Consider the following 25,294-nt stretch of genomic DNA (forward strand, 5'->3'; position numbering starts at 1 on the left):
GAGTTCTTATTAAGAAGCAGTTTAGTTTCACCAAATGCTTTTTCTGCATCTATTTAGATGATAATACAGTTTATGTTCTTCATTCTGTTGATGTGGTATATCACATTTTTTTATTCACATACGTCAAACAATCCTTGCATCCCTGATATAAAACTCACTTGATCATGGTGTATTATTTGGATCTGTTATTGGATTTGTTTGCTAATATTTTCAATTACTCTTTTTTATTACTAACATTTAAATTTTTATTGTAAGCATTGTAAACTTGTAAAATTTACATATATACTGAAATGATCAGATCTGCATCAAATTCATCAATGAATTTTGACAAATACAGCCATATCACCCATGCCACTATCCAGATACACTGAGTTCTCTTTATTCTGCCTTCAACCTAGCCCCCCTTTGCCCAGCAGCCATTGATGTGATGACTATCATGACAGAGTAGTTCTTCCTGTTTTAAAACTTCATACGTATCCACTCATCCCATGTGGCCTCCCTTGTGTCTGGCTTTTGGCACTGGGTGTAATATCTATGTGGTCCACCCAGGTTATTGCATGTATCAGTAGTTCATTCATTTTTATTGCTGGTAGTATTCCATTGTATGATTGAATCACAATTTTTTTGTACATTGTGGGGCTATTCTTGTTTTTTTATTGTTACAAATGAAGGAACTATGGAAATACTTGTACAGGAATTCTTGGACATAACTTTATTTCTCTGGAGTAAATACTTAGGAGTGGAAATGCTAGCCATAGAGTACTAGCTTGTTTAACTTTATCAGATGATACAAAACTGATTTTCAGAGTGGCTGTTTCATATTCTTATAGGCAATGGATGAGACTGTTTCACATCCTTGCCAACATTTATATTTATTAATCATTGAAATTTCAGTCATTCTAATAAGCACTTAGTGGTTTCTCATCGTGGTTTTACTTTGCATTTTTCCCAGATGACTGTTGGCCGTTTGTATATCTTTTCTGTAATGCTTCAGAAGATTTCTCTAAAGATTGTGGAAGGAGCTAAATAAACGTGATTTCTCTTTCTGTAAGTGCTAGACCTAAAACGGAATGTCCAGAATCCATCCACACTTCCCAGTCTAACCCACCCAACCCCATATTTGCTCCCTGAAGTCCCCACTCCTTCATCCCTCTTTACATTCTATCCACTTCATTCTGGCTCCAGCTCACTCTCCTCCAAAAGGTCTGTTACTGTGAAGGTCACTGACATGCTCAGTATTATCATCTCTCCATCTGTCTGTACCTCTCCACAGCTTTCCTCACACTCAATAACTCTTTTCTTATTTTGCTCAGTTCCTGTAGATTCACTTCACAAATATTAATTCAAAGTAGTTGTAGCTGGAAGAAAGAATAGAGAGTTATAAAAAAATCTTTGTGAAGGCAACACCCAGGTTTGTCAATTGGCGACATTTTAATATTATTGGCTATATGTAGTATACACAGAAGAATAATAGAAATGTATGTAGATAGCCGGGCATGGTGGCTCACGCCTGTAATCCCAGCACTTTGGGAGGCCGAGGCGGGCGGATCACGAGGTCAGGAGATCGAGACCATCTTGGCTAACACGGTGAAACCCCAGTCTCTACTAACAGTACAAAAAATTAGCCGGGCGTGGTGGTGCGTGCCTGTAGTCCCAGCTACTTGGAGGCTGAGGCAGGAGAATGGCCTGAACCCAGGAGGTGGAGCTTGCAGTGAGCCCAGATGATGCCACTGCACTCCAGCCTGGGTGACAAAGCGAGACTTCGTCTCAAAAAAAAAAAAAAAAAAAGAAAAAGAAATGTATGTAGATAGCCTTGATTTTTCACAGTTCTGATATGCATGTGCTTCAGTCAATACTGTACTGAGCAAAGCGAGAACTGCAGGAGGATGTGTGTTTTGAATGTTGTGCATGCCTTTATATTTTTACTAAGTGTTAGGAAATGTCTTTGTTTGAAGTCTTTTAGAGTTGTTTTTTAGACCGGATCTCACTCTGTCACCCAGGCTTGAGTGCGGTGGCACAAACACAGCTCACTGTACCTCAACCTCCCAGGCTCAAGCAGTCCACCCACCTCAGCCACCCAGGTAGCTGGGAGTATTGCTGTGCTCAACCATGCAGGGCTAATTTTTGTATTTTTTGGAGAGAGGGTTTTTGCCATGTTTACCAGGCTGGTCTGGAACTCCTGAACTCAAGCAATCCACCCACCATGACCTCCCAAAGTGCTAGGATTACAAGTGTACACCACTTTGCCTGGCTTTGCTTTTAGACTTCTTAGAAATTATTTCTTGCTAATTTATCATTCATTTGCTTGCTTTTTCAGTTAACATGTTCTATGACATGAATCCATGTTCATATAAATAGTTCATTTGCTTTCATTGCTGGATAGTATTCCATGGGAGGAATATAGTACAATTTATCTCTTTCCCTCTTCATTGACCTTTAGGTTGTCTCTATTGTAGACCTCACTGCAGTGAACATCCTGGGACATTGCCTCCTGCTCTCAGGGATATGTGAGCTCCCCTAGGATATGCATGTGGGAGTGGGGTCACTGCACTTTTTCCACATGATGCAAAATTGTTCTCTGAAAGAAATAATCCAAATGCCCATCAAGAGGGGGCTGGTTAAAAAGCACCACACTCAAAAGAAGCAATCTCTATTTTAAAAAAAAATATTACATATGTATACGATGGAGGATCATGAAAATTTCAAACGAAGATGTAGCAAAGCTCTTGGTATTTCTTGTGATCGTCTTTGTGATACAATGTGAAGGGAAAAGGGAAGGTGCAGGAAAGCAGATGTAGTTTGCTAAAATTTGTGTCAAGTGGGAGAAAGATTATATACCTATACATTTAGATTGACTTGCATATGCACAAAATGTCTTTGAAAGAATAAGCAGGAAACTGATAGAAATGGCTGCCTGTCAAGATAGGCTAGCATAAGAGAGAGACTTTTAACTTCTTGAATTTTGAGCCAAGTCAAAACATAAAATAGAAGATAACTCCAAGGCAGACAAAAGAAACAAAATCAAATCCTTCAAAATAAAAAACTTTTTTTTAAAAAAAAAGCCTGACAGAATTATTTCTCTTACCTGTTTCCTGCCACTTTAATTCAGTATGTTGTTTTCTTTTTCATTGCACTATCTCTCTTTATGTGTGTGTCTGTCTGTCATTCATTAAAAGGCAAAATGAGGGCATGGTTAATTAACAAATGCAATTAGCTTGATGTAGGAAATTTAGAGCAAATCCTGATGTAAATGGTGAAGCCCAATCTACAAGGAATTCTATGGGGTCCAATGTGCCAATTGTGGCTTCAGCGTGCTCAAAACTCCCTCTACTGTCCATGTGGGCTCAAGGATGTGATATTTTAAAAAGAGAACACTTGGGTAATTCTCCTGGAAAACACATGATTGAACTCTTCGCTGAATTTGGAAGGTCCTCATTATGAGCCCATTCTAAGTATGTGTCATATGAGGTCACCCTGTATTTGGATCAGAAGGTACAGTCAGAGCTCCTAGGGTCACATCCCAGGCCCAAACATCCCAGGACAGCAGACAAAGGCCCATAGGTCAGTTTCATAAGGGGTGGGAAGGATTGAAGGTGTGGGGGCCAGTTGTGAAGTAGTGGGAGCCCCAGATGCTGTGTGAAGCTGAGCCTCTGGATTGCTCTGTAACTCGACATTTGGTTCATTCCTGGGTGTCTGCCATTCCCGGGATCCCAAGGAAATCAAACACTACAGCCTTGGCTGGGGTGCTCTCCAGGATGGGCCAGGCATGGTCTAGTGTATCCTATACCTCTGCCTCTTGGCCATCTTCTGATATTAGAAATCAATATGGATTGCTGTAGGGTACTGATTCTCAAAGTGTGGTCCTGGGACAAGTAGCATTGACATCACATGAGAACTTGTTAGAAATGCAATTTTCAGTCCCTGCCTCGGACCTACTGAATCAGAAACTGCATTTTAACAGGTCCCCAACAGAATTCTGCATTTCAAATCAGGCCTCTCTCTCTCTGTCTCAAGACACAATATTGAGCAGCTGTGACTTCTGGATGGTCAGAGGTGGGACACACTTCCTTTCCAGGAAGCTTCTGGCTCCTCAGTCAGCTTAGTCCGAGTCCTGGCCTGGCCTAGGGGAGAAAAATTCATGTTCCTGGGTTCTGAGCAATGCTCTCCTATCCTGGATGCCTGTCGGGCTCCTACTTATACTTCAAAACACAGCTCAAATGTCTCTTATGATGCTTCTGTGACTCCTTGGTCAGAGCAGATGGTCTACATGTGCATCCACAAAGCAAGTTGCATGTTCTGTCAACCATTTGTGTAAGAATTTCCTTACTGATCTCTGCCTGAGCAAGACTGGCTCAACCTTGAAGACAAGGGTGTTTGGTTCCTCTTACCTCAGCCCCAGCTCCTTTAACACAATGCCTGACACATAGTAGGTGTTTGATAAATGTTTACCAAATGAAGGGATTCCCTGCAATGACCTAGGAGACAAGAAGGTGGAATAAAAACTCACAAGCCAAAAGTGGCTGGGAGAAGGTTTTCCAAATCCCGGTGCTATGTGAGACAGGGCCCGCTGACGTTCACTTTTAGAAATTTCCCACCTGCCTTGTTCTCTTCTCATCAGAGACATCTATGCTTCCCCGCCAAGGCCAACCTAATCACACATTACCTTTCAGGACCACCTTTCAGATTAGCCAGGTGCAAACCCCATATCAACTTCCTGCCTTAGCTCCAAATACTCAGCGTCAGGCCTGGTGTGGGGCTTCATGCTAATCCTAACACTTTGGGAGGCTGGGGCAGCAGATCACTTGAGCCCAGGCCTTAGAGACCAGTCTGGGCAACATAGCACAACCTCATCTCTACAAAAAACACAAAACATTAGCTGGGGCTTGTGGCGCACACCTGTAGTGCCAGCTATTCAGAGGTCTGAGGTGGGCGGATCGCTGGAGCCGGGGTGTTCGAGGCTGCAGTAAGCCGTGATCATGCCGCTGCATTCCAGCCTGGATGACAGAGTGAGACCCCATCTCAAACAAACAAAAACTACACCTCTGAGGCTAATTTGGTGGGAGTTAAGAGCTTATCCTACTGCGGTGTCACTATGAGTGATATTGGGTGGCTTTAACATTGGGGGTGTTTACATTTCTAAAAAGAAAACTGCTCCACAAAGAATGTAGAGTTTTGGTGTGTGCAGGGGTCTTCAGGAGAAAAAAGGCAATAACTCCAGTAATACTCAGTAGCTGATTGTCCCACCCACCTGTCACCCACAGCCTAGGCAGAGGCTGGACTCTTACCCCAGCCCCTCCTCTATGTGTCCTGGATGTGGATGGTCCCTCAGTGTGAACCCACCTGGGCTGTGACCCTGGCTGCTCTTCCCACTGTTATGGAGCCTCTGTGGGTGTGGCACGTGCAGGGGGTCTGCTCAGGAGACCGAGTGCCCTTTAAGTCTCAAGGTCTACATTTTTGAAGCACCTATGTCAGATGTTCAGAATGGAAGGGACCTAGATGCTCAAATCATAATAAAAGAAAGACTCCATCCCACTCTCTCAGGTGTGATGGAATTAAAATTAAATGACAATCGATAATCTAAAATGGTCATATTTTCAGTGTTGACTTTATCATTCAGCCGACGCCTATAACCCAGCAATGGATCAGACATTGTGGAGGAAGAGTTTATTTCTTCTTTCTGAAGGCTCCATCAGCTGGAGTTTTTGTGCTGTGATGTTGCGAGGAGACTTTTGCTTCAAGGTAAGTTAGGACTGAGCACAGTGGCTCACCCATGTCATCCTAGAACATTGGGGAGCCTAAAGGAGGAGGATCACTTGAGCTCAGGAGTTCCAGACCAGCCTAGGAAACAGTGAGATGTATTCTGTTCAATTTTTTTCTTTTAATTAGATGGTAATTTTGGTGCTTTCTTATAGTCTTGGCTACTCTGGAGACTGATTCTTCACTTGAGCCCAGGAGCTCAAGACAGTAGTGAACTATGACCAACTCACTGTACTCCAGCCTGGGTGGCAGAGCAAGTCCCTATCTCTAAAACAAAAGAAAGTGACGTGACTTGGGACAGGACATTGGCACTTTTTCATTAAAATTGTATTTCAAGTGTTGTAAAACTTCATAATCAGCATTTTATCCTTTTAGAAAGTAGAATCTGCTCAATTACAGAAAATATAAAAAATGTGGAGAAGCAGAAATGTGGAAAACACTTGCCTCCCCACTGGGAGGAGCAGGATGAACCTCTGCCTGGCAGAGCCTCAAAGACTTCAGTGAAAAGGGGCCCTGGAGCTGTGCTTTGCAGCCGCCCCCTGAGTTTCCATCCCTGGTTTCTGTGCATGTGGTGTCTGTGCAGGATGACTTAGTGTAGTCACACTGTATACGTTATTTTGAATCTTGCTTTTTCAAACTTCGTTATTATCAATAAGCAACTTTATATGTTATCACAAACTCTTCTTAAACAGTACTTTTCCTGGCTGTATACTATTTCCAAAAAATGACCTAGCTACTTTTCTTTTGCAAGTTCTTCTTCCTTACTGTAAATAATATCTGATTAATATCCTTATACCTAAAGATTCTTCTATATTTTGGATTTCATTGTAGAATTATAGATTTCTCAAATATAAGTTATTTGGTCAAAGTGCACGAACTTTTTTTTGTTTTGTTTTTGAGATGGAGTCTCACTCTGTCACTGAGGCTGGAGTGCAGTGGCAAAATCTCAGCTCAGTGCAACCTCCACCTCCCAGGGTCAAGCCATTCTTGTGTCTCAGCCTCCCGCATAGCTAGGATTACAGGCGTGCACCACCACACCTGGCTAATTTTTTTATTTTTAGAAAAGACAGAGTTTCACCATGTTGATCAGGCTGGTCTCGAACTCCTGACCTCAGGTGATGCACACGCCTCTGACACACATGTTATAAAATTGCTTCTCAAAAGCAGCATACCAATTATCTTCACCCATCATTCACCCTTTATTTGTCAAGTCCCTCCTCTGTACTAGGATGTTCTGGATGCTGGGGATGCAAGTGATGACTGGACGAGGTCCTGGCCTCAAAGATGTTTCAGTGGTACAGACGACAACTTTCAAATTTATTCTAATATCAGTGATGTTATGGAGAAAATATACCTGAGTTAGAAGATTGGTTGTGGTGAGGATGGCAGGAGATGTATTTTATGGGGTAAGAGGTTCCTGAAAACTTGACCAAGGGACATTTGAGCAGAGAACTAGTGGCATGAGGAGTGAGCCATGTGGATCTCTGGGGAGCAGGTGCCTGTGGGAGTCCCAGCAGGGGCCAGTGGCAGAGGCAGGATGAAGCAGAGACTGGTACGAGTGGAGATGAGTGAGCTGGACTGAGAGTGATGAAATGAGGCCAGAATGGCCGGAAGGGCCCTGTGATGAGGGGCTGATAGGAAATGGTGAGAGGAAGGGAAGAGGCTGGAGTATCTCTGGGACGTGGTGTTGAGGATGTGCTCTAATTCCCATTTGAAAGGTTCACTCTGCCTGTTGTGTGGGTGATGGACAGCTGTGTGAGAGGCCACAGGCAGCCCAGCTGGAAGGCCCTTGTGGTTTACTATCCTACAGAGGATGGCTCTGGGAAGGAAGCAGTAGAGGAGTGAGTAGTGATTGGATTTGGGGTTAATAAATTTTTCGGATGGTCTTAGCTATTTAATAGAGAACCACACGTTTATTTACCGAACTTCATTCCACAATTGATTCCAGGTAGCTTACTGCAATAAACCTAATTAATAAATATACATGAATCATTTAAAAACCAACAGTTACGAAAAGATAGACTTAAAATATTAAAGCGGTGGTAAAGATAGAACATTGCTAGGCAAGAAGGAACCGCTGAAACATTTGCTGAAATGGAGTTTACTGCTTACCTAGCCATGGATTTGTTGGCTCACAATTTTATTGCATCAGGGAGCCACAGAGAGGGGTGACAGTGCAGGTCACCTGGCCCTTGTTTCCGGTTTCAGGAATATTTTCTTGTTTTACACTTAAAGTTAAAGCAAATTATGTAACTGTAATTTGTTAAAAAATGAAGTCAACACCTAAAAAGTCAGACAGTGGATGTACAAACCCCCGGGGGTCTAAGGACAGTCTACATTTCTCCCCAAAATATCCACACCCTGCACTATTGAATGGAGAGGGTCCTTTCCAGGGGCCCTAAGATGCAGGGGCGATTGGGCTAGAGGTGACCTTCTTTATGCCTGCAGTTTCCTTAACACCTGACAGCCAACTTCAGTGATCTCACCTGAGCTAGGAAGTTATTTATTTATTTATTTTTTTATTTATTTATTTGATATTGGTTCTATTTGAGCCATTGTGCAGGCTTAAAAGTGTGACATGGAAATTTTGCTGTAATTTTTTTTTCTTTGATGGAATTTGACATGCACGGTGGCTCTGGCTTCCCTGTCGGTCCCAGGAGAGAATGGAGTGTCCTGCACTTTCTTTTCAAGATCCTTGTGTGTAAGAGGGATCAGGAGACTTCGAGTCAGGCGCCCCTCCAATCTCACCCTCCTCTCTAAGGCTTTCCAGTGTGGGGGCCTTGGCTCTCTGCACATCTGATTAATATAATTGTCCCAGCTCCTGAAATAAAAGCACAGGTGCACATAACACTGACTCCTGCATGCAGTGCCAAGGTGGGGAGGTTTCCTGGATGCCAAGTTTAGCACTTTGACTCCCATTCACACACACACACACACACGTACACACACGTACACACTCTCTCACAGACACACACGCTAACTCATACACACAGGCACACACAGTCGCACACACATTCACACACATATTTAGACAGATTCACACACACGGGCACACACACACAGGCACACACTCACACACACACAGCCTGAAGGAGCGTTGTGGGACAGGCTGACTTCAGGGGCAGAGTAACAGGAATGTCTCAGGTCCCTCTCAGTGGCCTTTGTCTCTTTTCCCTGAAAGTGGAGGAGTCTGTACTCCATGAGGGGAAGTCCTCTGAAGAAGCGGGGAGATACTCAGGAGTGGGGTCCAGAGATGGACAGGGATGGGAAAGTGGAGACAAAGTGGAGGGGGCAGGGCAAGAAGAGAGCAGGCGAGGAATGGGGAGGGGGAGGACCTTCTAGCGATCAGAAATATCACATGCAGAATTTGGTTCTTGGTTTTTGTGTTTTATTAAGATGGATTTAGTAAATCAGCCGGAGCGCGAGATACGGAATCACATTGCAAAGGACGAGTCTTAGTCTCCTCCTAGTTTGAACTGATCAGGAGTAGCTGGGAGAAGGGTGCCAGAAGCCTTGTGTGGGGCGCGCAACGCTCCTTTGCAGCGACCCCATTCTCTGCACCCCACGGACCATGCTGGTCCCCTCCAATCCAACTGGAAGGAAAGGAAGGAGAAGTTAAAGGCTTTGGATCCTTCCTAGCGCGCCTTTTTCTCTGCCACTTATTCCCAGAGTGTCCTTGCCTCTGCTCCGCTACCCCAACCTCACTATGACAAAGCACATCCTGCGCCCTCTGGCCAGAAATCCTCCTTTGGCCTCTGACTCACTGGTGCATTTCACTGTGTCCTGTCCTTCCGGCCATTGTCACTGGGTGAAGCCCCAGAGAGCTTGGAGCCCAAGAGAGCTGGATTCTTAGAGCGTCGCTGTCCGCACAAACATTCTTGAGATTTCTTCAGATCCGGAAGTCAGCCTGAGTTTTTAGACTTGCTTCGAAAGGCTTTGGCCCTTGGAAAAAGGAAATCAACACTCCAGGAACAAGATTTTCCTCGACTTTGTGTCAACCCAAAGACACTATAGCAGTGCAGTTTTCAACGTGCTTTGAAAATAAATGGGACAGCGTGTCCCCACTGGATTTTGCGTTTCCCTTTTTATTACAGCCCGGCCCTTTTGTAAAATGGTTACACATCTCCCTACTGCACTAAAACAGCTCTATCAAAGACACTTTGAGAAAGATTTAATGACCTGAAAATATGAAGTCCCCTTAAAAGTGAGTTTCTGGAGTTGGGTTTTAATTAACACTTTGGTTTTTAAAATCCTGTAACTATTTGGGTGTGCAGCTTACATTCATAATATTTTCAAACAAATATTTTTCTTAACCACCATACAAAGCCAAGTTTATTATTTTTATTTTAAAATTTTATCTATTTTTGAGACAAGTGTCTTTCTGTCACCCAGGCTGGAGTGTAGTGGTGAGATCCTAGCTCACTGCAGTCTCAAACTCCCGGGCTCAAGCTATCCTTCAGCTTCCAGAGCCTGAGCCATCATGCCTGACCAATATCCGAGTTTATACTGTAATATAAAATTGCAACATTTCAGAGAAATGTCACAACGTTACCACAGTCCCTAGGGTCCCTGCCAAAATTTTGGTGAGTAATCCTCCGGGTTTTCCCTACTTAAAATATATATTATGTAAGTGGCATTAGTCGTACATCCTTACATCCATACATCCTTATCCTTTTAAAAATGGGTAAAAGTAGGCTGGGCACAGATCTTCTCATAACAATACTTAAAAATTCATCCTCCTCTTTTTAAGGACTGCATGGAATTTTAACGCATGACTGTTCTTTAGAGGACTATGGAAATGTTATTTCTTTATCTTCATTGTGGTAGCAGATATGTGGTTGTGTAAAACAGCGAAACAGTAAAACTCCATGAGCTGTACATTTCAAATACATACATTTATTGTATGCAAAGTATGTCCCAATAATGGTTTTAAAATATTATCCTATCTGAGGTTTGTACTTTGACTTTGTAAAACAAAACAAAACCCTTGTTTTTGTACCCAAGAGATACACCCTGGCACATCTGGAGGTAGAAGCTTGTGTTCTCTGCAGCTTGACCACCTCACAGGTTCTGAAATAAGAATAATAAGCCATATATTTACAGATTCACACACAGAGAAAAAAAAAGCTATGGTAAAAATGTTTATAAATAACAAAACCAGATAAAGGGCAAAATTAAAAGTTAGAAATAATAAAACTACATCTTTCCAATATTATTCTCACCTTCACCTTCTCTCTCCCTTTTTCTCCCCCTCCCTTCCTTTCTTCGAAACGTCCCACCCATTCTTCCCTCCTTTCTCCATTCTCTGCTTTCGATCCCCATGTATTCCAGCCTGGAGGCCAATACACATCACCGCGTCCGCCTGGGGCAGGTCAGGGAAGGGACGCGAGGCAGAGCTATCACCGGATTCCGTGAGCCGCAGCGCCCTGGGCCCCGCCGATCTTGTATCATTTCAGTGTCCTTCTTTGATGGGGCCACACTCGGGGAGTACATTAGGATCCTCACTGAAGGGGCGGGACCCTGGGAGGCTTTTTCCTGGCCTGTTAGTTGTGGGTTTTCCTTCGGAAGGCGGAGCGCCTTCCCATCAGAACGGCCCAGAGGCGGGCGCTGCCTTCCCGGGAAGACTGAGCAGCAGGAAGCGTTTTCGGATCCTGGAATCCGTGGGCGGCCCGTGGGAGGGGCTGGAGCTAATTTTCCAACTCACCCGGCTCCGAATCCTCCGCGGTGCTGTTTCAAGCGAGTCAGATTCCAGATCGCGCTCCAGCCCGGACTCGGAATTCCTGCCCCGCGGGGCTGCATTTCACAGCGGCAGGTGTGAGTGACCCGCAGCTGGAGACCAGAAGCCTGAAGGCAGCTCCGCCCTCCCCAGCCCGCAGCGCCGTTATTCCGTTTCTATATCAGTAAACACATTTTCCGTAGACCAGGGCGGGGTGACGGGTGATCCCAGTCCTCGCAGTGAACTCCGGGCTACAGACTTGAAAACGCGCCCGGGCACCCAGCGCAGCCTCGTCCTGAGTTACACAAGCGACCGTGCTGGGACGTTTCTCTTTGTTTTCCGGAGCCAGCAGTGGCGCCTAAAGTCTGCGAGGAGAAAATCACCTGTCTGCTGGTAAGTCCAGGAATGTAATGCAAGTACTGAGGGTGAAAGCGTCGTTGATGGGCCTGAAGCGAAGAGGCTGGAGATGGGATAGAGGGGGAGGGCTTTGGACAGAAAAGACCTGGGGGATTTGTTTGGGGAGGGCAGCCAGGCCTAGAACTGGGGAGCGACTCACCCAAAGTCCAAGATTATCAGGGCCTCCCCTACCCCAAAAAGGGAGGGATTGGCTTCCCGTCTTGTCGTGATCACCTCTAAATGCGTAGGAACAAACTTTGCATATTATTATTATTATTGTTATAATTATCATCATTGAAGTATTAAAAGTCTTTTGGGGGGTTAGCTGAATAAGACCCTTTGCTGGAACTGGAACAGGGAGAAAAAGTCCTCAAGAGAGGGTAGACACTGTGGAGGGAAGAGCTTGGGACCAGTGTCAGGAGAGCTGGGTCTGTCTGCCTCTCTACCCTCACTACCCTTGTGACCTTCAGCAGTGTAAATAATCCCTCTAAGGTGGGGACAGGACCCCAATCCCTGCTGTGCTCAATAAATTATGATGATCAAAATAAATAATCAGTGAATATGGATGGGAAAATTGAGTAATTGTTAAAACTCTGTGATGTATGACATTTTCATCTACAGAAAAGTGTAGGCTAGGGGTCTTGGGGAATGGTTAGTAATCATAGGTAGAGTTCTGCTTAAAAAATAATGTTCATAAGGCTGACGAAGATGGAAGGGACACAGTTCCTGATTATGGGTGGTTCACTGTCTAATGGGGGTTGGTACCAGATGGTAAATGACAGTTGGGCGTGGTGGCACTCGCCTGTAGTCCCAACTACTCAGGAGGCTGAGGTGGCAGGATTGCTCCAGCCCTCGGCGGAGCGGGAGCTACGTGGCGTTTCTGGGGTGTCCGAATGTGTCGCTGCGAGCGCTCTGTGGTCGCGTCGGGGCTCAGGTGCGATGTCGGGGGTGGCGGAACTGAACGCGGCTGGTTGCCGCCACTCCTCAGCCCTGCTTTCTCCTCTCTTTTCGGTCCTCCTCGGGGTCGCGCATCACCCGCCCCCTGCACTTTCTGGTCTCTTCTTGCATTTGGTCTCCTCACCTCTCTTCCGCCTCCTCTCACTTTTCGGACAAATCAGCCCTTCTGACGTCCCTGGGTCCCTGGGCTGTTCCTGTGAATGGCATTCGAGGGCCCTTCTAGCTCTGCCGCAGAGGCAGCCACATTTCCCGGTGCTCGGAGCGACTTTCGGGTCCCTGGAGCCCTGTCCTTTCCCTAGAGTGCGCGTGTTCTCAGCTCCCGGGCGGGCAGCAGTTCCTGGAGTTGGGGCCCTCCTTTTTTTGGGACCAGGAGCTGGTGCTCCCTGTTGCTGTGAGGACTGTGGGGCTCCTGACTCTCAAGCTGAGGGGTTGGAGTCTGCAGGCTCCGGGCAGAGGATTCTTCATGCGACTTCTCCCATCCCCAGCTCATTCTCCCCTGGCCGGCCCTTCCCAGGGTTCTTTCCTCTCTGGCAACCGTCCCCGCTACTGTGGACTCCAATGATCTAAGGACACCAGGTTCCCTCCAACCTCCTCCCCGTCCCATCTCAGGGCCCCCTGGGTCCTGTTGTCCTCCCTGCTTCCTGCTACCCCTTTCTGTCTGCAGTTCTCTGATCTATTTGTAGGATATCCTCTGCCCTCATTCCCTGCCCTGCCACAGCAGGCCCCTCTTGCCTCCCTTATGGGCCATTCCTACAAGCAGCCTTCACCCCGTGCTGCCCCTATGCCTCCCCCATCCCAACTGTCCCTGACCCTAACTTTCTGGTGCTGCCTTTTGTTCCGTGGTCTTCCCTCCATCCCACTTCCCTCCAGGCCACTTAAGGGGAGCCCTGGTGCTAATGAAAGCTGGGCCTTAGGCAAGGCACAGGGCAGCACAGATGCTTCCTCCCCTCCAGTGCAGGTGTCTGCTCTGGGCCCTGCCTCAAGGTCGCCCCTTCCCCACTCCATCCTCAGCCTCACCCTCTTGAGGACGCCACCCTGCAGCACACAGGTGCTGGACCATCGCTCCCTGGTCCCTCTGCCCCTGTCCGCCTTGGGACCTTGTGTTGCTCCCACCTCTTGCCCAGCTGCCTTGGGCCCTCAGCAAGTTCTCACCTTCCCCAAACCCCACCCTCCCACACAGAACCCCTCCCTTCCTGTTCTCACTTTACCCCAAGTTCTCCCAGGGTCACCCCCACTCCATGCTCATGCCATCCTTTAGTCTTTGCCCTGCCCATCTCCTCACCCCCACCCAGACCCAACACAGGCTCTGGTCCAAGGGCTCCTTGACCTTCATCCTCTTTTGGTTCTTTGACCCCAGTGGGCTCTCAGTTCCTAGACTTATTCAAAATCTTCTCTTACCACATAGTGGGCTGTGGTCCTCTCCTCCTCTGGGCCTTCTCCCAGCACCACCTTCCTCCAGTGAGAGTTTTGTAACCTGAACCCTCTTTTGGAGTGTGACTGCTCCCCTTCCAGCACCACTCCCCTCTGAAGGCCCTTCCTCAGGCGTGAATCTCACCTCTGCCTTGGTTTTTTCCTCTCTGACCAGGACCCCAACCTCTTACTAATTCTATATTATTGTTTGGTACACTGTGACAATTTTATTTTGTTGTTTAATTGTGGTAAAATATACATATAAACTTCACTATTTTCACCATTTAAAAGTGGACAGTTCAGTGGCATTAAGTACATTCTCATTTTTGTGCATCCTGAAACTCTGTGCCCATTAAACAGTAACTCCCCATTCCTCCTTACCCCTGGCCCCTGAAACCACTGTTCTACTTTCTGTCTCTATGAATTTGGCTACTGGCAATTGTGCTGCTGTGAACATGAGTGTTCAAATATCTTTTTAATGTTCTGCTTTCATTTCTTTTGAGTAAATACCCAGATGTAGAATTTCTGGATCATATGGTAATTCATTGTTTAGTTTTTGGAGGAACCAACACACTGATTTCCATAGCAGGTGCCCCATTTTGTCTTTCCCAATGTAGTACACAGACATTCTAGTTTCTCTACCTCTTTGCCAAACTTGCTGTTTCTCTCTCTCTCTCTCTCTGTCTTTCTCTGTGTGTGTGTGTGTGTGTGTGTGTGTGTGTGTGTGTACGTGTGTGTGTGTTTGATTATAGCCATCCTAGTTGGTGTGAAGTAGTAGCCCATTGTGGTTTTGATTTGCATTTCCCTAATAACTACTGATGTTGAGCATATTTTCATGTGTCTATTGGTCATTTATATATCTTCTTTGGAGAATTGGCTATTCAAATTCTTTGCCTACACAGTTTTTTTGAGTCTCGTGTTTGTGTTATAGGAGTTCTTTATGTATTCTGGATATTAATCTTTTATTAGATATATGATTTGCAAATATTTTCTTCCATTCTGGTGGCTGCTTTTTCACTCTGCAGATTGTGTTTTTTAATGCTCAATTTTTTTTTATTTTGATGAGTCCAACCTACCAATTTTTTCTTTGTTGTCTGTGCTTTGGTGTTATATCCATAAATGTGTTGTCAAAACCTATGTCATGAAGATTATTCCCAATGTTTCATTCTAATAACTTTTCAGTTTTAGTTCTTGAGTATAGGTCTTTGATTTATTTGGAGTTAACTTGTATATGTGGTGTAAGTTAGGAGTCCAACTTCATTTCTTTTTGTATGTGAACGTCCAGTGTTCCTAGCACTGTTTCTTGAAAAGATGCACTGACCCTCCCTTACTCCCACCTTGTCCACGATGAGCCTTCCTCAAAGGCAGCGGCCCTCGACTCCCTCTCACCCTCACCTGTGCAGCACAGCCATGCTGGTCATGGGTCCCCCTGAGCCTGGGTCCCTTCCTGTTTCCACCCTCTTCTCTGGCAAGACCTTCCTTCCACCACTGCCCTCATGCTCCTCCCTCACCACTGCAGGGCAGCCTCTCTCCTTGGCCTCCTCCCTATACCCTTAGGTGGCCTGTGGCTGCCCTGCCTTGGCACCTGGCCTACATGTTTGCCATCTCCATTCCCCCATCTTCCGTTCATCAGTCCACTCCTCCATCCTCCTGCCCTCCCAGTTTTCCTTGTATCTAAAATCCTCATTCTTGTCCCTTTGCCTGTGTGCATTTCCTGCCTCCTCAGGAAGGTCGGGACCGCAGACCCGTGTGTTAACTTCGATGTAAAGTTGCTTCCAGGAAGAAGTTTCATCTGTGGTTTCCTCTTCCCCAGAGCCCCACAGTCTTCATTACAACCTCACAGTGCTGTCCCGGGATGGATCTGTGCAGTCAGGGTTTCTCGCTGAGGGACATCTGGATGGTCAGATCCAGGGACATCTTCCTGCTCTTCAACAGGCAGAAAGGCAGGGCTGGGTCCCAGGGACAGTGGGCAGAAGTGGTTCTGGGAGCTGAGACCTGGGACACAGAGACTGAGGACTTGACAGAGAACGGGCCAGCCCTGGCACATATCAAGGGCCAGAAAGGAGGTGAGAGTAGGCAGCGGGCAAGAGTGATGGGAGAGGCCTTTTCCAGGAGAGCTGGGGACAGAGAGCAGGGACCTGTCTATTCCCACTGGATCTGGCTGGGGGTAGGGGTGAGGAATGGGAGTCAGCGGAGCTCAGCGGGGAGGTGAGCCGGCACTCAGCCCACACAGAAAGGCATGGAGGAGGGCCAGCAAGCGGTCCCCTCTGGTCTGAGTTCCTCACTGGGACTGGAATGGAGAAGTCACTGTTGGATGGGAGTAGACTTGCATTCCCTCCAGGAGATTAGGGTTTGTGAGATCAGGAAGCCAGCAGCACCAGGGGCTTTAGGCATTCCTACTCTTATGGGTAGCTCTTCCTCTCTCTCAACCTGGAGACTCAGGAATGGACAGTATCCCAGTCCTCCAGAGCTCAGACCTCTGCTATGAACATCACAAATATCTAGAAGGAAGATGCTATGCAGGCCAAGACCCACTCCCGCCATGTATGGGCAGACTTCAGGCAGAAACTACAGTGCATCTGGAATCCTGTGTGGGTGTCAGGAGAACAGGCACTGGGCCTCGGTAGGGGCTTTCCTCTCCGCTATTCCACTAGAGTCACCCCTACCTCCAGCTCCATCAGGGAAACTCTCCCTGTGCTATGGATGCATGTGTTTTCTGTTGGTGTGTTATATCCTGATTTTTCTCTCCTGTTAGAGCCACTGGAAAAAGACAGCAGGTCAAGGATTGAAGAGTCCAGTATCATAATCTGGGGAAGCAGTGGGCCCTCTGACAGAAGCCTGAACCTGGGTGGGTGTCAGGCAGGAGAGGAAGCCCCAGGGCCAAGGCTGCCCCATCTGCCTCCCAGCCTGCCCATCCCAAAGAGTTCCTCTGGCCCCACGTACCAGGAGCCCACTCCTGACCTTCCCCTCCTCAGCATCAGTGCAGGGATCCCAGAGCAGAAAGACACAGTCTCCAGGCCCATCCTTCTGCCAGCCTAGAGGAATTGGGCCCCAGGGTAAGGACAGACTTGCAGAGGGTCTGGGGTCCGTGAGGACTTCTGCCAAAGTTGGAAGAGTGGAGTGGACCAGCTCTGTTCCCTGCATCTCCATTAGAGGGGAGTAGGGTTTGGCCACGTGCCTCATTGTCTCCGCCCTTTCTTCTCCAGCCTCCCCTCCCCCACCATGAATGTGACCTGCAGCGAGGCCCTGGAGGGCAACATGACCCTGATATGCTGGGCTCTGGCTTCTATCTCCAGAATATCTCTCTGACCTGGTGTCAGGATGGGGCGTCTTTGAGCCAGGATGCCCAGCAGTCTGGGGGTATTCTGTCCATGGGGTGGGACCTACCAGACAGAGGTGGCCTGCAGGATTCCCCAAGGAGAGGAGCAGAGGGTCATCTGCTCCATCGGATACAGTAGTAATCACAGCACTCACCTTGTGTCCTCTAGTGAACCTGGGACCACCCTTGAGGGTTCCAAGATAAGGAGGATCAGGGAAGCAGGAACGACTGTGGCTTTGGGTACCTGGTATGTAACAGGCCGTTTTTTCCAGGGATGGCCCTGGTGCTTCAGAGTTGATGACAAGCCATTCCATATGTTGCTGCTGTTGCTGCTTTCATCATCATTAGTATTATTAGTAGTATTATTATTCTCTGTGTCCTTTGATACAAGAAGAAGACAACATCAGGTGCAGCGGGTCCAGGTCAGAAAAGGGGACAGCTGCTAGAGATGGGAAGGTCCCTGGCTGGGCAGTAGGGTCCCCTCATACCTTCTGTACAGATAGGCATGTAGGTGACAAGGCTTCTGGAACAGGCGATGAAAGTTGGGGTATTTGGGAGGGGAATGAGAGCCACGTTGCCATCTACACCCCTGTGAGAAAGAAATTCACCCATTCAAATCCAAAGAACAGACTCAGAGACCCAGAGAACAGCGAAAGAGAGACTTTTAATGACAGTCTTGCAAGATCAGATGTCTGGAGTGCAGGCACACCTGGGACAGTTTCAAAAAACAATTTATTCCCTAGTGTGCAAGTCCCTCCCCCAATTCCTCATTAGCTGAATACTATGGGGTTACAGTCTTCCTGGGCATCACCTATTGGTAGTTGGATTAAGATTTCAAGTATGTTCTTCAGGGTCTTTTTGCTGCATTTTGTTGCAGCCCATAATGCCTGGTGACTGTCTCAGGACTCTTTTGGCATTTGACTTATGGCTGTAGTGGCTGCACTTGGGTGACGGGAAGCTAGCCCAAACTAAATTCTTTGGTGAGGTGGGGAGGGGGGTCATTGAAGGGGCCCCGACCAATAAGCTCCTGGACACTGGGTCAAAGGGAAAGCAGGAAGGAGGGGATTGTGGCTTAGTACATTTTGCTTCTTTATCTCTTTATTTCCATGGGGCCTGCTTAAACATATTCTAAGGCATTTATGAAAATGAGCCATCACATGTAGGTTATTTTTTACAGTTCCCTCCTCTTTTTCTTTTTACCCTTTTTGGTCTTATTTTCACTTAGATATCTGGAAGTTTTTACTTTCTTCATTATAGGAGGAGGAGTTTAGTTTGACTTTTAATAATAGTAAGTCATTCTGTTGGGACTTTAGCGGCATTTGTTTATTAATAGCTACTTTGATTAACCTTTGTGTTAAGCCCTTCACACAAGGGATGACACAACATCCTGTGGCTGTTAAGACCCCAGCCTTAGGGGTCTTATGAGAGATGTAAGAACTGAAGCTACCATTCCTTTCCATTTTTCAAACCCACCTTCTAACCAGTTAGTAAAAGGTCATTTACTCCTGTGTTTTCTGCCAGCTCATTGACTAGAGTTGTTAGTCCCTGCAGTCCCTTTATGATGGTTCCATTTGAGGCAGCATTGTTGTGAATGAAAGTGTCACATTTTCTGCCCAGCATATCGCATGTACCACGTTTCTCTGCTAATATTATCTCCAGTGCAATTCTGTTTTCCCAAGCCATTTAGCTAGTGACCTTTAGTTATCTGATTTCTCCCTTAAGGGCATTTGGAGTGTAATTGATGAATCTTTGCTGATTATAAGACATGTAATTAATCCAATTTACATTCTTGTTAATAGTTGACCACCAGAAAAGTGCTCACTCAAATCCAGCAGGTATTTGATTTCATGCTTTGAATTTATTAGGCTGTCTTCTAGGTACTCCTATGGAGTTTAGATAGATAGATAGATAGATAGATAGATAGATAGATAGATAGATAGATGGATAGATAGATGAATAGACAGATAGATATACAAAGTTTTCATCCCCTGATCCAGAAGCCTTGTGTGTATGTGTGTGTGTGTATATATATATATATATGTGTATATATATGGGTTAAAATGAATTGCTAAATTTCTCTGATCTCGATGACCATGTGTATTTTTAGCTATTTTGTGGAATGCCAGGGTGAACGGAATGGCCAATTGTACTAAAGCACAAGTGCCGGTCCAACTGGACAGTAACAAGTTACAGAGGGTCCCTTTCCCGATGAGTGGGTGCCTCATTCTGGGTTCCCAGTGATATTTAGGATGTGGGTGCAGGTTGAGAGTTTTCCCATGGGTTTATCGAGCTTCATCTTCTGTCTAGAGGGGCAAGAGGAGTGATTTATACTCCCTATAGAGAACGAGGGGATTGCTTTAGGATCTGATCTCTGCAAAGTGGGAAAGAGCAATGACAGATTTTACAAGTCTTATTTCCCCATGCATCCTCGTCTTGGTATACAGCCAACATGCAATGCATTCCTTTGGGATTAGTATCCCATCCAAGGGGAAACGGGACCACCTGTGCCTGAGGTTGACCAGCGTCGCACGCATAACAGTTACTTTTATTGAGGGCTTGTGCTGAAAATTTCACCCATTTAACCCAGGCATTTATGTCTCTATATCCTGTTTTAATTTTTAAAGTCTGCCTTAAGTCAGTTATTTTAATTGTTTTTACTCTTTTAGGGTTATTGTTTGGTGGGTTAAAGGAAGTTAATGGGACCAGGAGTTATAGTAATTCTGGGTGGGCTTGGGGTAGAGTTGGTGACTAACCTAAATCTAACTGTTCCATGGAGTTGTTTTTTGAGATATTTATTTTTATTTTATACCTTCAAGTTTTCTGGTTTAGAGTAGCTGGGTTCTTTATGGTAATTAATATAGGATTGCATTTTAAATTTTTACAGTTAGGTGGCGTGTGGTTCCTATACAATACTTAGGTTTCCTTTCACCCCTTGTGTTAGGATTAATTCTAACCATAGCAGCTGCCAGTGTTGGAGCCTGCGTATAGCTTCCTTTTAGGTTTTCCTTAGAATTAGCTTAAAGGGTTTCTTAGGTGATCTATACATTTCCAATTTACTTTCCTTCTGTTTTTTTTTTTTAACCAGTTTCTTGACCCGAGTGTAACGTGTCCACTCCCGATCAGCTGTTTGTACAGCTGTGTCAGTTGACAGGGACCTTCCCAGCTTGGGTGGAGCTTGTCTTCTTTCCAAGTCTTAATTAGCACTGAGTTGCCTGGCTGGAAATGGTGAACTGTGAACTCAAGAGGTGGGGTTTGAGTTACAATTTCTTTTAACCGAAGTGGTTTCCTGTCCTGGGAGTTCACACAATTGCCACACACTTGTTTAGCAAGGGTATACATTTCTATACACCCATAATTCTTTAGCATTTCATCACACATGGCCTGGGGACCCCAGTGACTTCCCTTATGCAATATAGACATTCGATTTTTTATTATGGGTTTATTTATTATTTCCCTCCCATCAGGGAGCACTCACCTACCATTCTTGGTATGAGTGGCTCCTATCTTGCCTAGCTTTTCCTCCTCTTTTGAAAATTGGGGTTTTGATATCACCTTAGGGATATCTGAGCTGAACAGTTTAAATTTCTCCTCCAGGGAGACTTACTTAGCAGCCTTATCTACAAGTCTGTTCCCTACAGCTTCCATAGTGTTTCCTTTCTGATGGCCATGTGCATGAACTATGGCTATCCCTGCTGGAAGCAGGAGGCTTTCTAAAACTTGTTCCCCACCTACCAATTCTTTTGCCCTGCTATTGACTAGTCCCTGCTCTGTCCAGATTTTTTCAAAGGTGTGTACTACTTTATAGGCATATTGTGAATTAGTATATATAGTGTTTCCTTGGTCTTCTAGGAGCTTTAGGGTCTGGTTAAGAGCATATAATTTACAGGTTTGGGCTGACCAGTTATTGAGTAATTTACCTTTTTCACGTAAGGATTGTTTGTTTTTATTAATGACAGCACAACCATTGTGTCCTTTACCATTTATTTCTCAGGATGCCCCATTCACAAACAACCTCATCCCATTATGTAGCAGAGTTTCTTTAAGGTTTTGTTACTAACTTGAGTTTGATACTCTATGATCTCTAAACAGTTATGGTCTGACACCTTCTTATTCTCCTCTCCTTTTCATAAGAAACCGGTTGGCGTTAGTTTAGGAACCTCCCCAGGGTCCATGGACCCCAGGAGGAGCTTGGGGAGGGCAAGAGACTGACCAGCTGGCATCCCAGAGTGCCCTTTGCCCGGCCCTGCTGGGTTTGGCTTTGGGCAAACAGCTGCTGGTTTGAAGAGCTGCCAGCCTGTGGCGCCTTCCCTGATGGGCACTCTCATTAGCAAAGGCATTTCTGGCTCCGCCCTCCCTTCCTTTTTTTTTTTTTTTTTGCTTCAAAAGCACCATTCTTCTCCCTGGCAGGCCTAGAGCTGCCCTCTTTGTGTTTCATGCAACCCCCACTGGTGACCTAGCAACTACAAACTGTCTCCAGTTTGTCCCGCCCTGGGAGGGGACTTACTGCTTTTCCTCCTCCTGGGCTGCAAGGACCCTTCCCTGGCCCAGCCTGGCTCTGGGAAACAGAACTTTTATACATGACTCCTTGAAGCGTTTTGGCAGACTTTTCCCCAGCATGAACCCTCTCTACTTCAGGGATTGCAAACTGACATCCTCTTTTGCCTGTGTTGGGTTTTTGAGTTATTTGAACTGATTATCAGTATTTAAAAGTTATATTTTACATAAAAAGTCAGAATTTTGTCCTCTGACAAAGCAGACAATCTGGCAACGCGGGACCGGCACTGTGAGAACAGCTGAGCAATTGCCACAGTTCCCACCCAGCCCTTTTTATTGTTTGCTGACCCTGTAGTCATTTGAATTTAAAACCCTAGTGCTGATTCTCCTTATGTAGCATCCCCAGCTCTTCTGCAGCCTTACTGACAGCTAACTGCCCCTGGTGCCCTTACAGCCTCTCAGTAAAACAACAACAAAACCTTAATGTCATCTTATTCATTTACTCTTCCATAACTTGAATCCTTTTGGCCACCTCCTGACAAACAGCCATCTAGTTTTTGCTGTAGGCAACCCACTACACCTCAAGCAGCCTGATCCTAAACCCTTCCACATCCCTTTCTCCCTTACATCCCCCAGTTCCCAGGCTCTGTCCTTCCTCAGTGGTTGCGCTGCATGCACCCTTTCCTTGCAACTCCTTGTTGCTTAACCCCCAAGAAACTTCCCCCAGCCCTGCCAACCCCTCCGCATTCTCTCACTTCGTCGTGTACTCTTTTTTCCTTTTACATTTTTTGTCTCCCCAGTTTTACCTTCTGTGTTTCTCTTTGATCTCTGTCTCTATTGTGTCTCTATTGTGAACAGTGTTGCAATAAACATACGTGTGCATGTATCTTTATAGTAAAATGTTTATAATCCTTTGGGTATATACTCAGTAGTGGGATTGCTGGGTCCAATGGTATTTCTGGTTCTAGATCCTTGAGAAATTGCCACATTATCTTCCACAATGGTTGAACTAATTTACACTCCCACCCATAGTGTAAAAGCGTTCCTATTTCTCCACACCCTCTCCAGCATCTGTTGTTTCCTGCTTTTTTAATGATTGCCATTCTAACTGGAGTGAGATGGTATCTCATTGTGGTTTTGATTTGCATTTCTCTAATGATAAATGACTATGAGCTTTTTTTCATATGTTTGTTGACTGCATAAATGTCTTCTTCTGAGAAGTGTCTTTTCATATCCTTCGTCCACTTTTTGATGGAGTTGTTTGTTTTTTTTTTCCATGTAAATTAAGTTTGTTGTAGATTGTGGATATTAGCCTTTGTCAGATGGACAGATTGCAAAAATTTTCTCCCATTCTGTAGGTTGCCTGTTCACTTTGATGATAGTTTCTTTTGCTGTACAGAAGCTCTTTAGTTTAACTAGATTCCATTGGTCAATTTTGGTTTTTGTTACCTTTGCTTTTTGTGTTTTAGTCATGAAGTCTTTTCCTATGCCTATGTCCTGAATGGTATTGCCTAAGTTTTCTTCTAGGGTTTTTATGGTTTTAGGTCTTATGTTTAAGTTTTTAATCCATCTTGAGTTGATTTTTGTATAAGGTGTACGGAGGGGGCTCCAGTTTCAGTTTTCTGCATTTGGCTAGCCAATTTCCCCAACACCATTTATTAAATAGGGAATCCTTTCCCCATTGCTTGCTTTTGTCAGGTTTGTCCTTCTTACATTGTTCTAATTCTTTCCTCAAGTTTGGATAAGGATTTAAGGGAGCATTGGGTTTAGCTCCTTCATTGTCTCCGAAATCCTTTTCCTCCACTCTTCCTTTTGCCTCCTGATCTCCCTGTCCTCTACTTCGTGAGATGTATAGGGTGGAGGGCAAATGTATTAGGGGATCCCAGGGCTTTTCACTGGGTGAGAGCTCTTTACTATACTCTTTTTATTTCTCTTCAAGAGGGAAAACGGGGGTCAATTCACTCTTCCAACAAACAGCATAACCCATCTCCTCTTGAGAAGATGGGGTTTTATCATTCACATAGAGAATTAAAGCTTGGCATACACAGTCCTTATTTCAGCTAAACTTAGGCCAAAGGACTGAAGGTTGACGAATGGGCTTTTTAGGCCAGGTAAAACAGCAATACTTTATTATTTTTTGTTTTTCCTTATTTCAGGCTTTCTAGTTATTTTTGAGTCAGTTTTGGCAATTTCTATCTTTGTGTGAATCTGTCCATTTTATCTGGGTGGTCTAATTTTTGACTTCAGGTTTTTCAGAGTATTCACTTCAATGCTTTTTAATTTCTAAAGGGTCACTAGTGATAATCTCTCTTTTGTTCACAATTTTGGTAATTTATCTCATTTCTCATAATCTCTGTTTTGACTGTTGGTCAAGAAAACAGGCAGAGGCAGCAGATGGCTCTGTGATTCTCTAGTGGGAAGGCTTTGATCATACATAGCTGGCAAGCCAGACTGATGCCAGCAACCCCAGAGGAACTGTCAGTGGATCTTGACAGCAAAGTCACTGACTCTGGATTGGACAATGCTCATTCAGGGGTAGATGTCAGTGCTTCAAGGGCTATAAAAGAACCAGAAAAAAAGAGATTGCACCAATTTGGACTGCTGAGTCCCATTTCTTTATGCAAGAAAACACAATTTACAGCCTCAAACAACCAACAATGTACAGGGACATGTCCTCCTCAGAAGAAAACTTCGATAGAAAATTGAAAGAGTTAATTGAAGCATTGTTTGTCTAAAAACTGTGAATCTAATTGTTGGGCAATATAAACATGAAGGACTGGCTTTTATATCTCCATGAACATGCTCACTGTCAACATGGGTGGGGCTGCAAGAGTGACTCCACTAGGTAACTCCCTCTCTTTTACCTGAAGAATCAAGATGATGCTGTTATGACTATACACACAAATCTTCTGAAGGGGAGAGGATGCTGGAATAATGACTACACTTCACTTCAAATTTCTTTTTTCATATGTGATACAGTGGTACCAGGAATAGGGATGCAAATAAAAGTACCAGAAACAGGAATTATCTTTAAGCCAAAAACCATAACTATAATTTTATACCTTTATGTAAGAATTCCTAAGCAACTCAAAGCTTGTGCTATGCCTTCGCTTCATTTGGCAAAGTCAGGATTAACACTAAATAGAGCTATATAGCCTGGTGGTCAGATGGCCCCCACTAGTTCCCTACCTACATAATCTACCCTCTATGACCAAGAGTAGACTGAGGGAAGACATGCTAGGATA

At 45.2% G+C, this 25,294-nt stretch overlaps 1 protein-coding gene and 2 long non-coding RNA genes across 3 annotated transcripts in view; 2 read left to right on the forward strand and 1 right to left on the reverse strand.

The window, feature by feature from the left end:
* Positions 1-25,294, forward strand: part of LOC123571637 (uncharacterized) — a 155,617-nt gene that overhangs the window by 21,787 nt on the left and 108,536 nt on the right. The window lies entirely within an intron of this gene.
* The window catches only part of LOC141410143 (uncharacterized), a 123,394-nt gene continuing 107,231 nt past the window's right edge, over positions 9,132-25,294 (reverse strand). The window contains exon 2 of the long non-coding RNA XR_012434066.1: positions 9,132-9,350. This is a non-coding gene — a long non-coding RNA (uncharacterized lncRNA). The remainder of the gene's footprint in view (positions 9,351-25,294) is intronic.
* Positions 11,132-25,294, forward strand: part of LOC141410139 (uncharacterized) — a 66,350-nt gene continuing 52,187 nt past the window's right edge. Inside the window, exon 1 of the mRNA XM_074038606.1 lies at positions 11,132-11,571. Within this exon, the coding sequence (XP_073894707.1) occupies positions 11,226-11,571 (346 nt within the window). The 5' untranslated portion in view covers positions 11,132-11,225. The remainder of the gene's footprint in view (positions 11,572-25,294) is intronic.

The sequence above is a fragment of the Macaca fascicularis genome, chromosome 4 (assembly GCF_037993035.2).
Source record: "Macaca fascicularis isolate 582-1 chromosome 4, T2T-MFA8v1.1".
NCBI classification, from domain to species: Eukaryota; Metazoa; Chordata; class Mammalia; order Primates; family Cercopithecidae; genus Macaca; species Macaca fascicularis.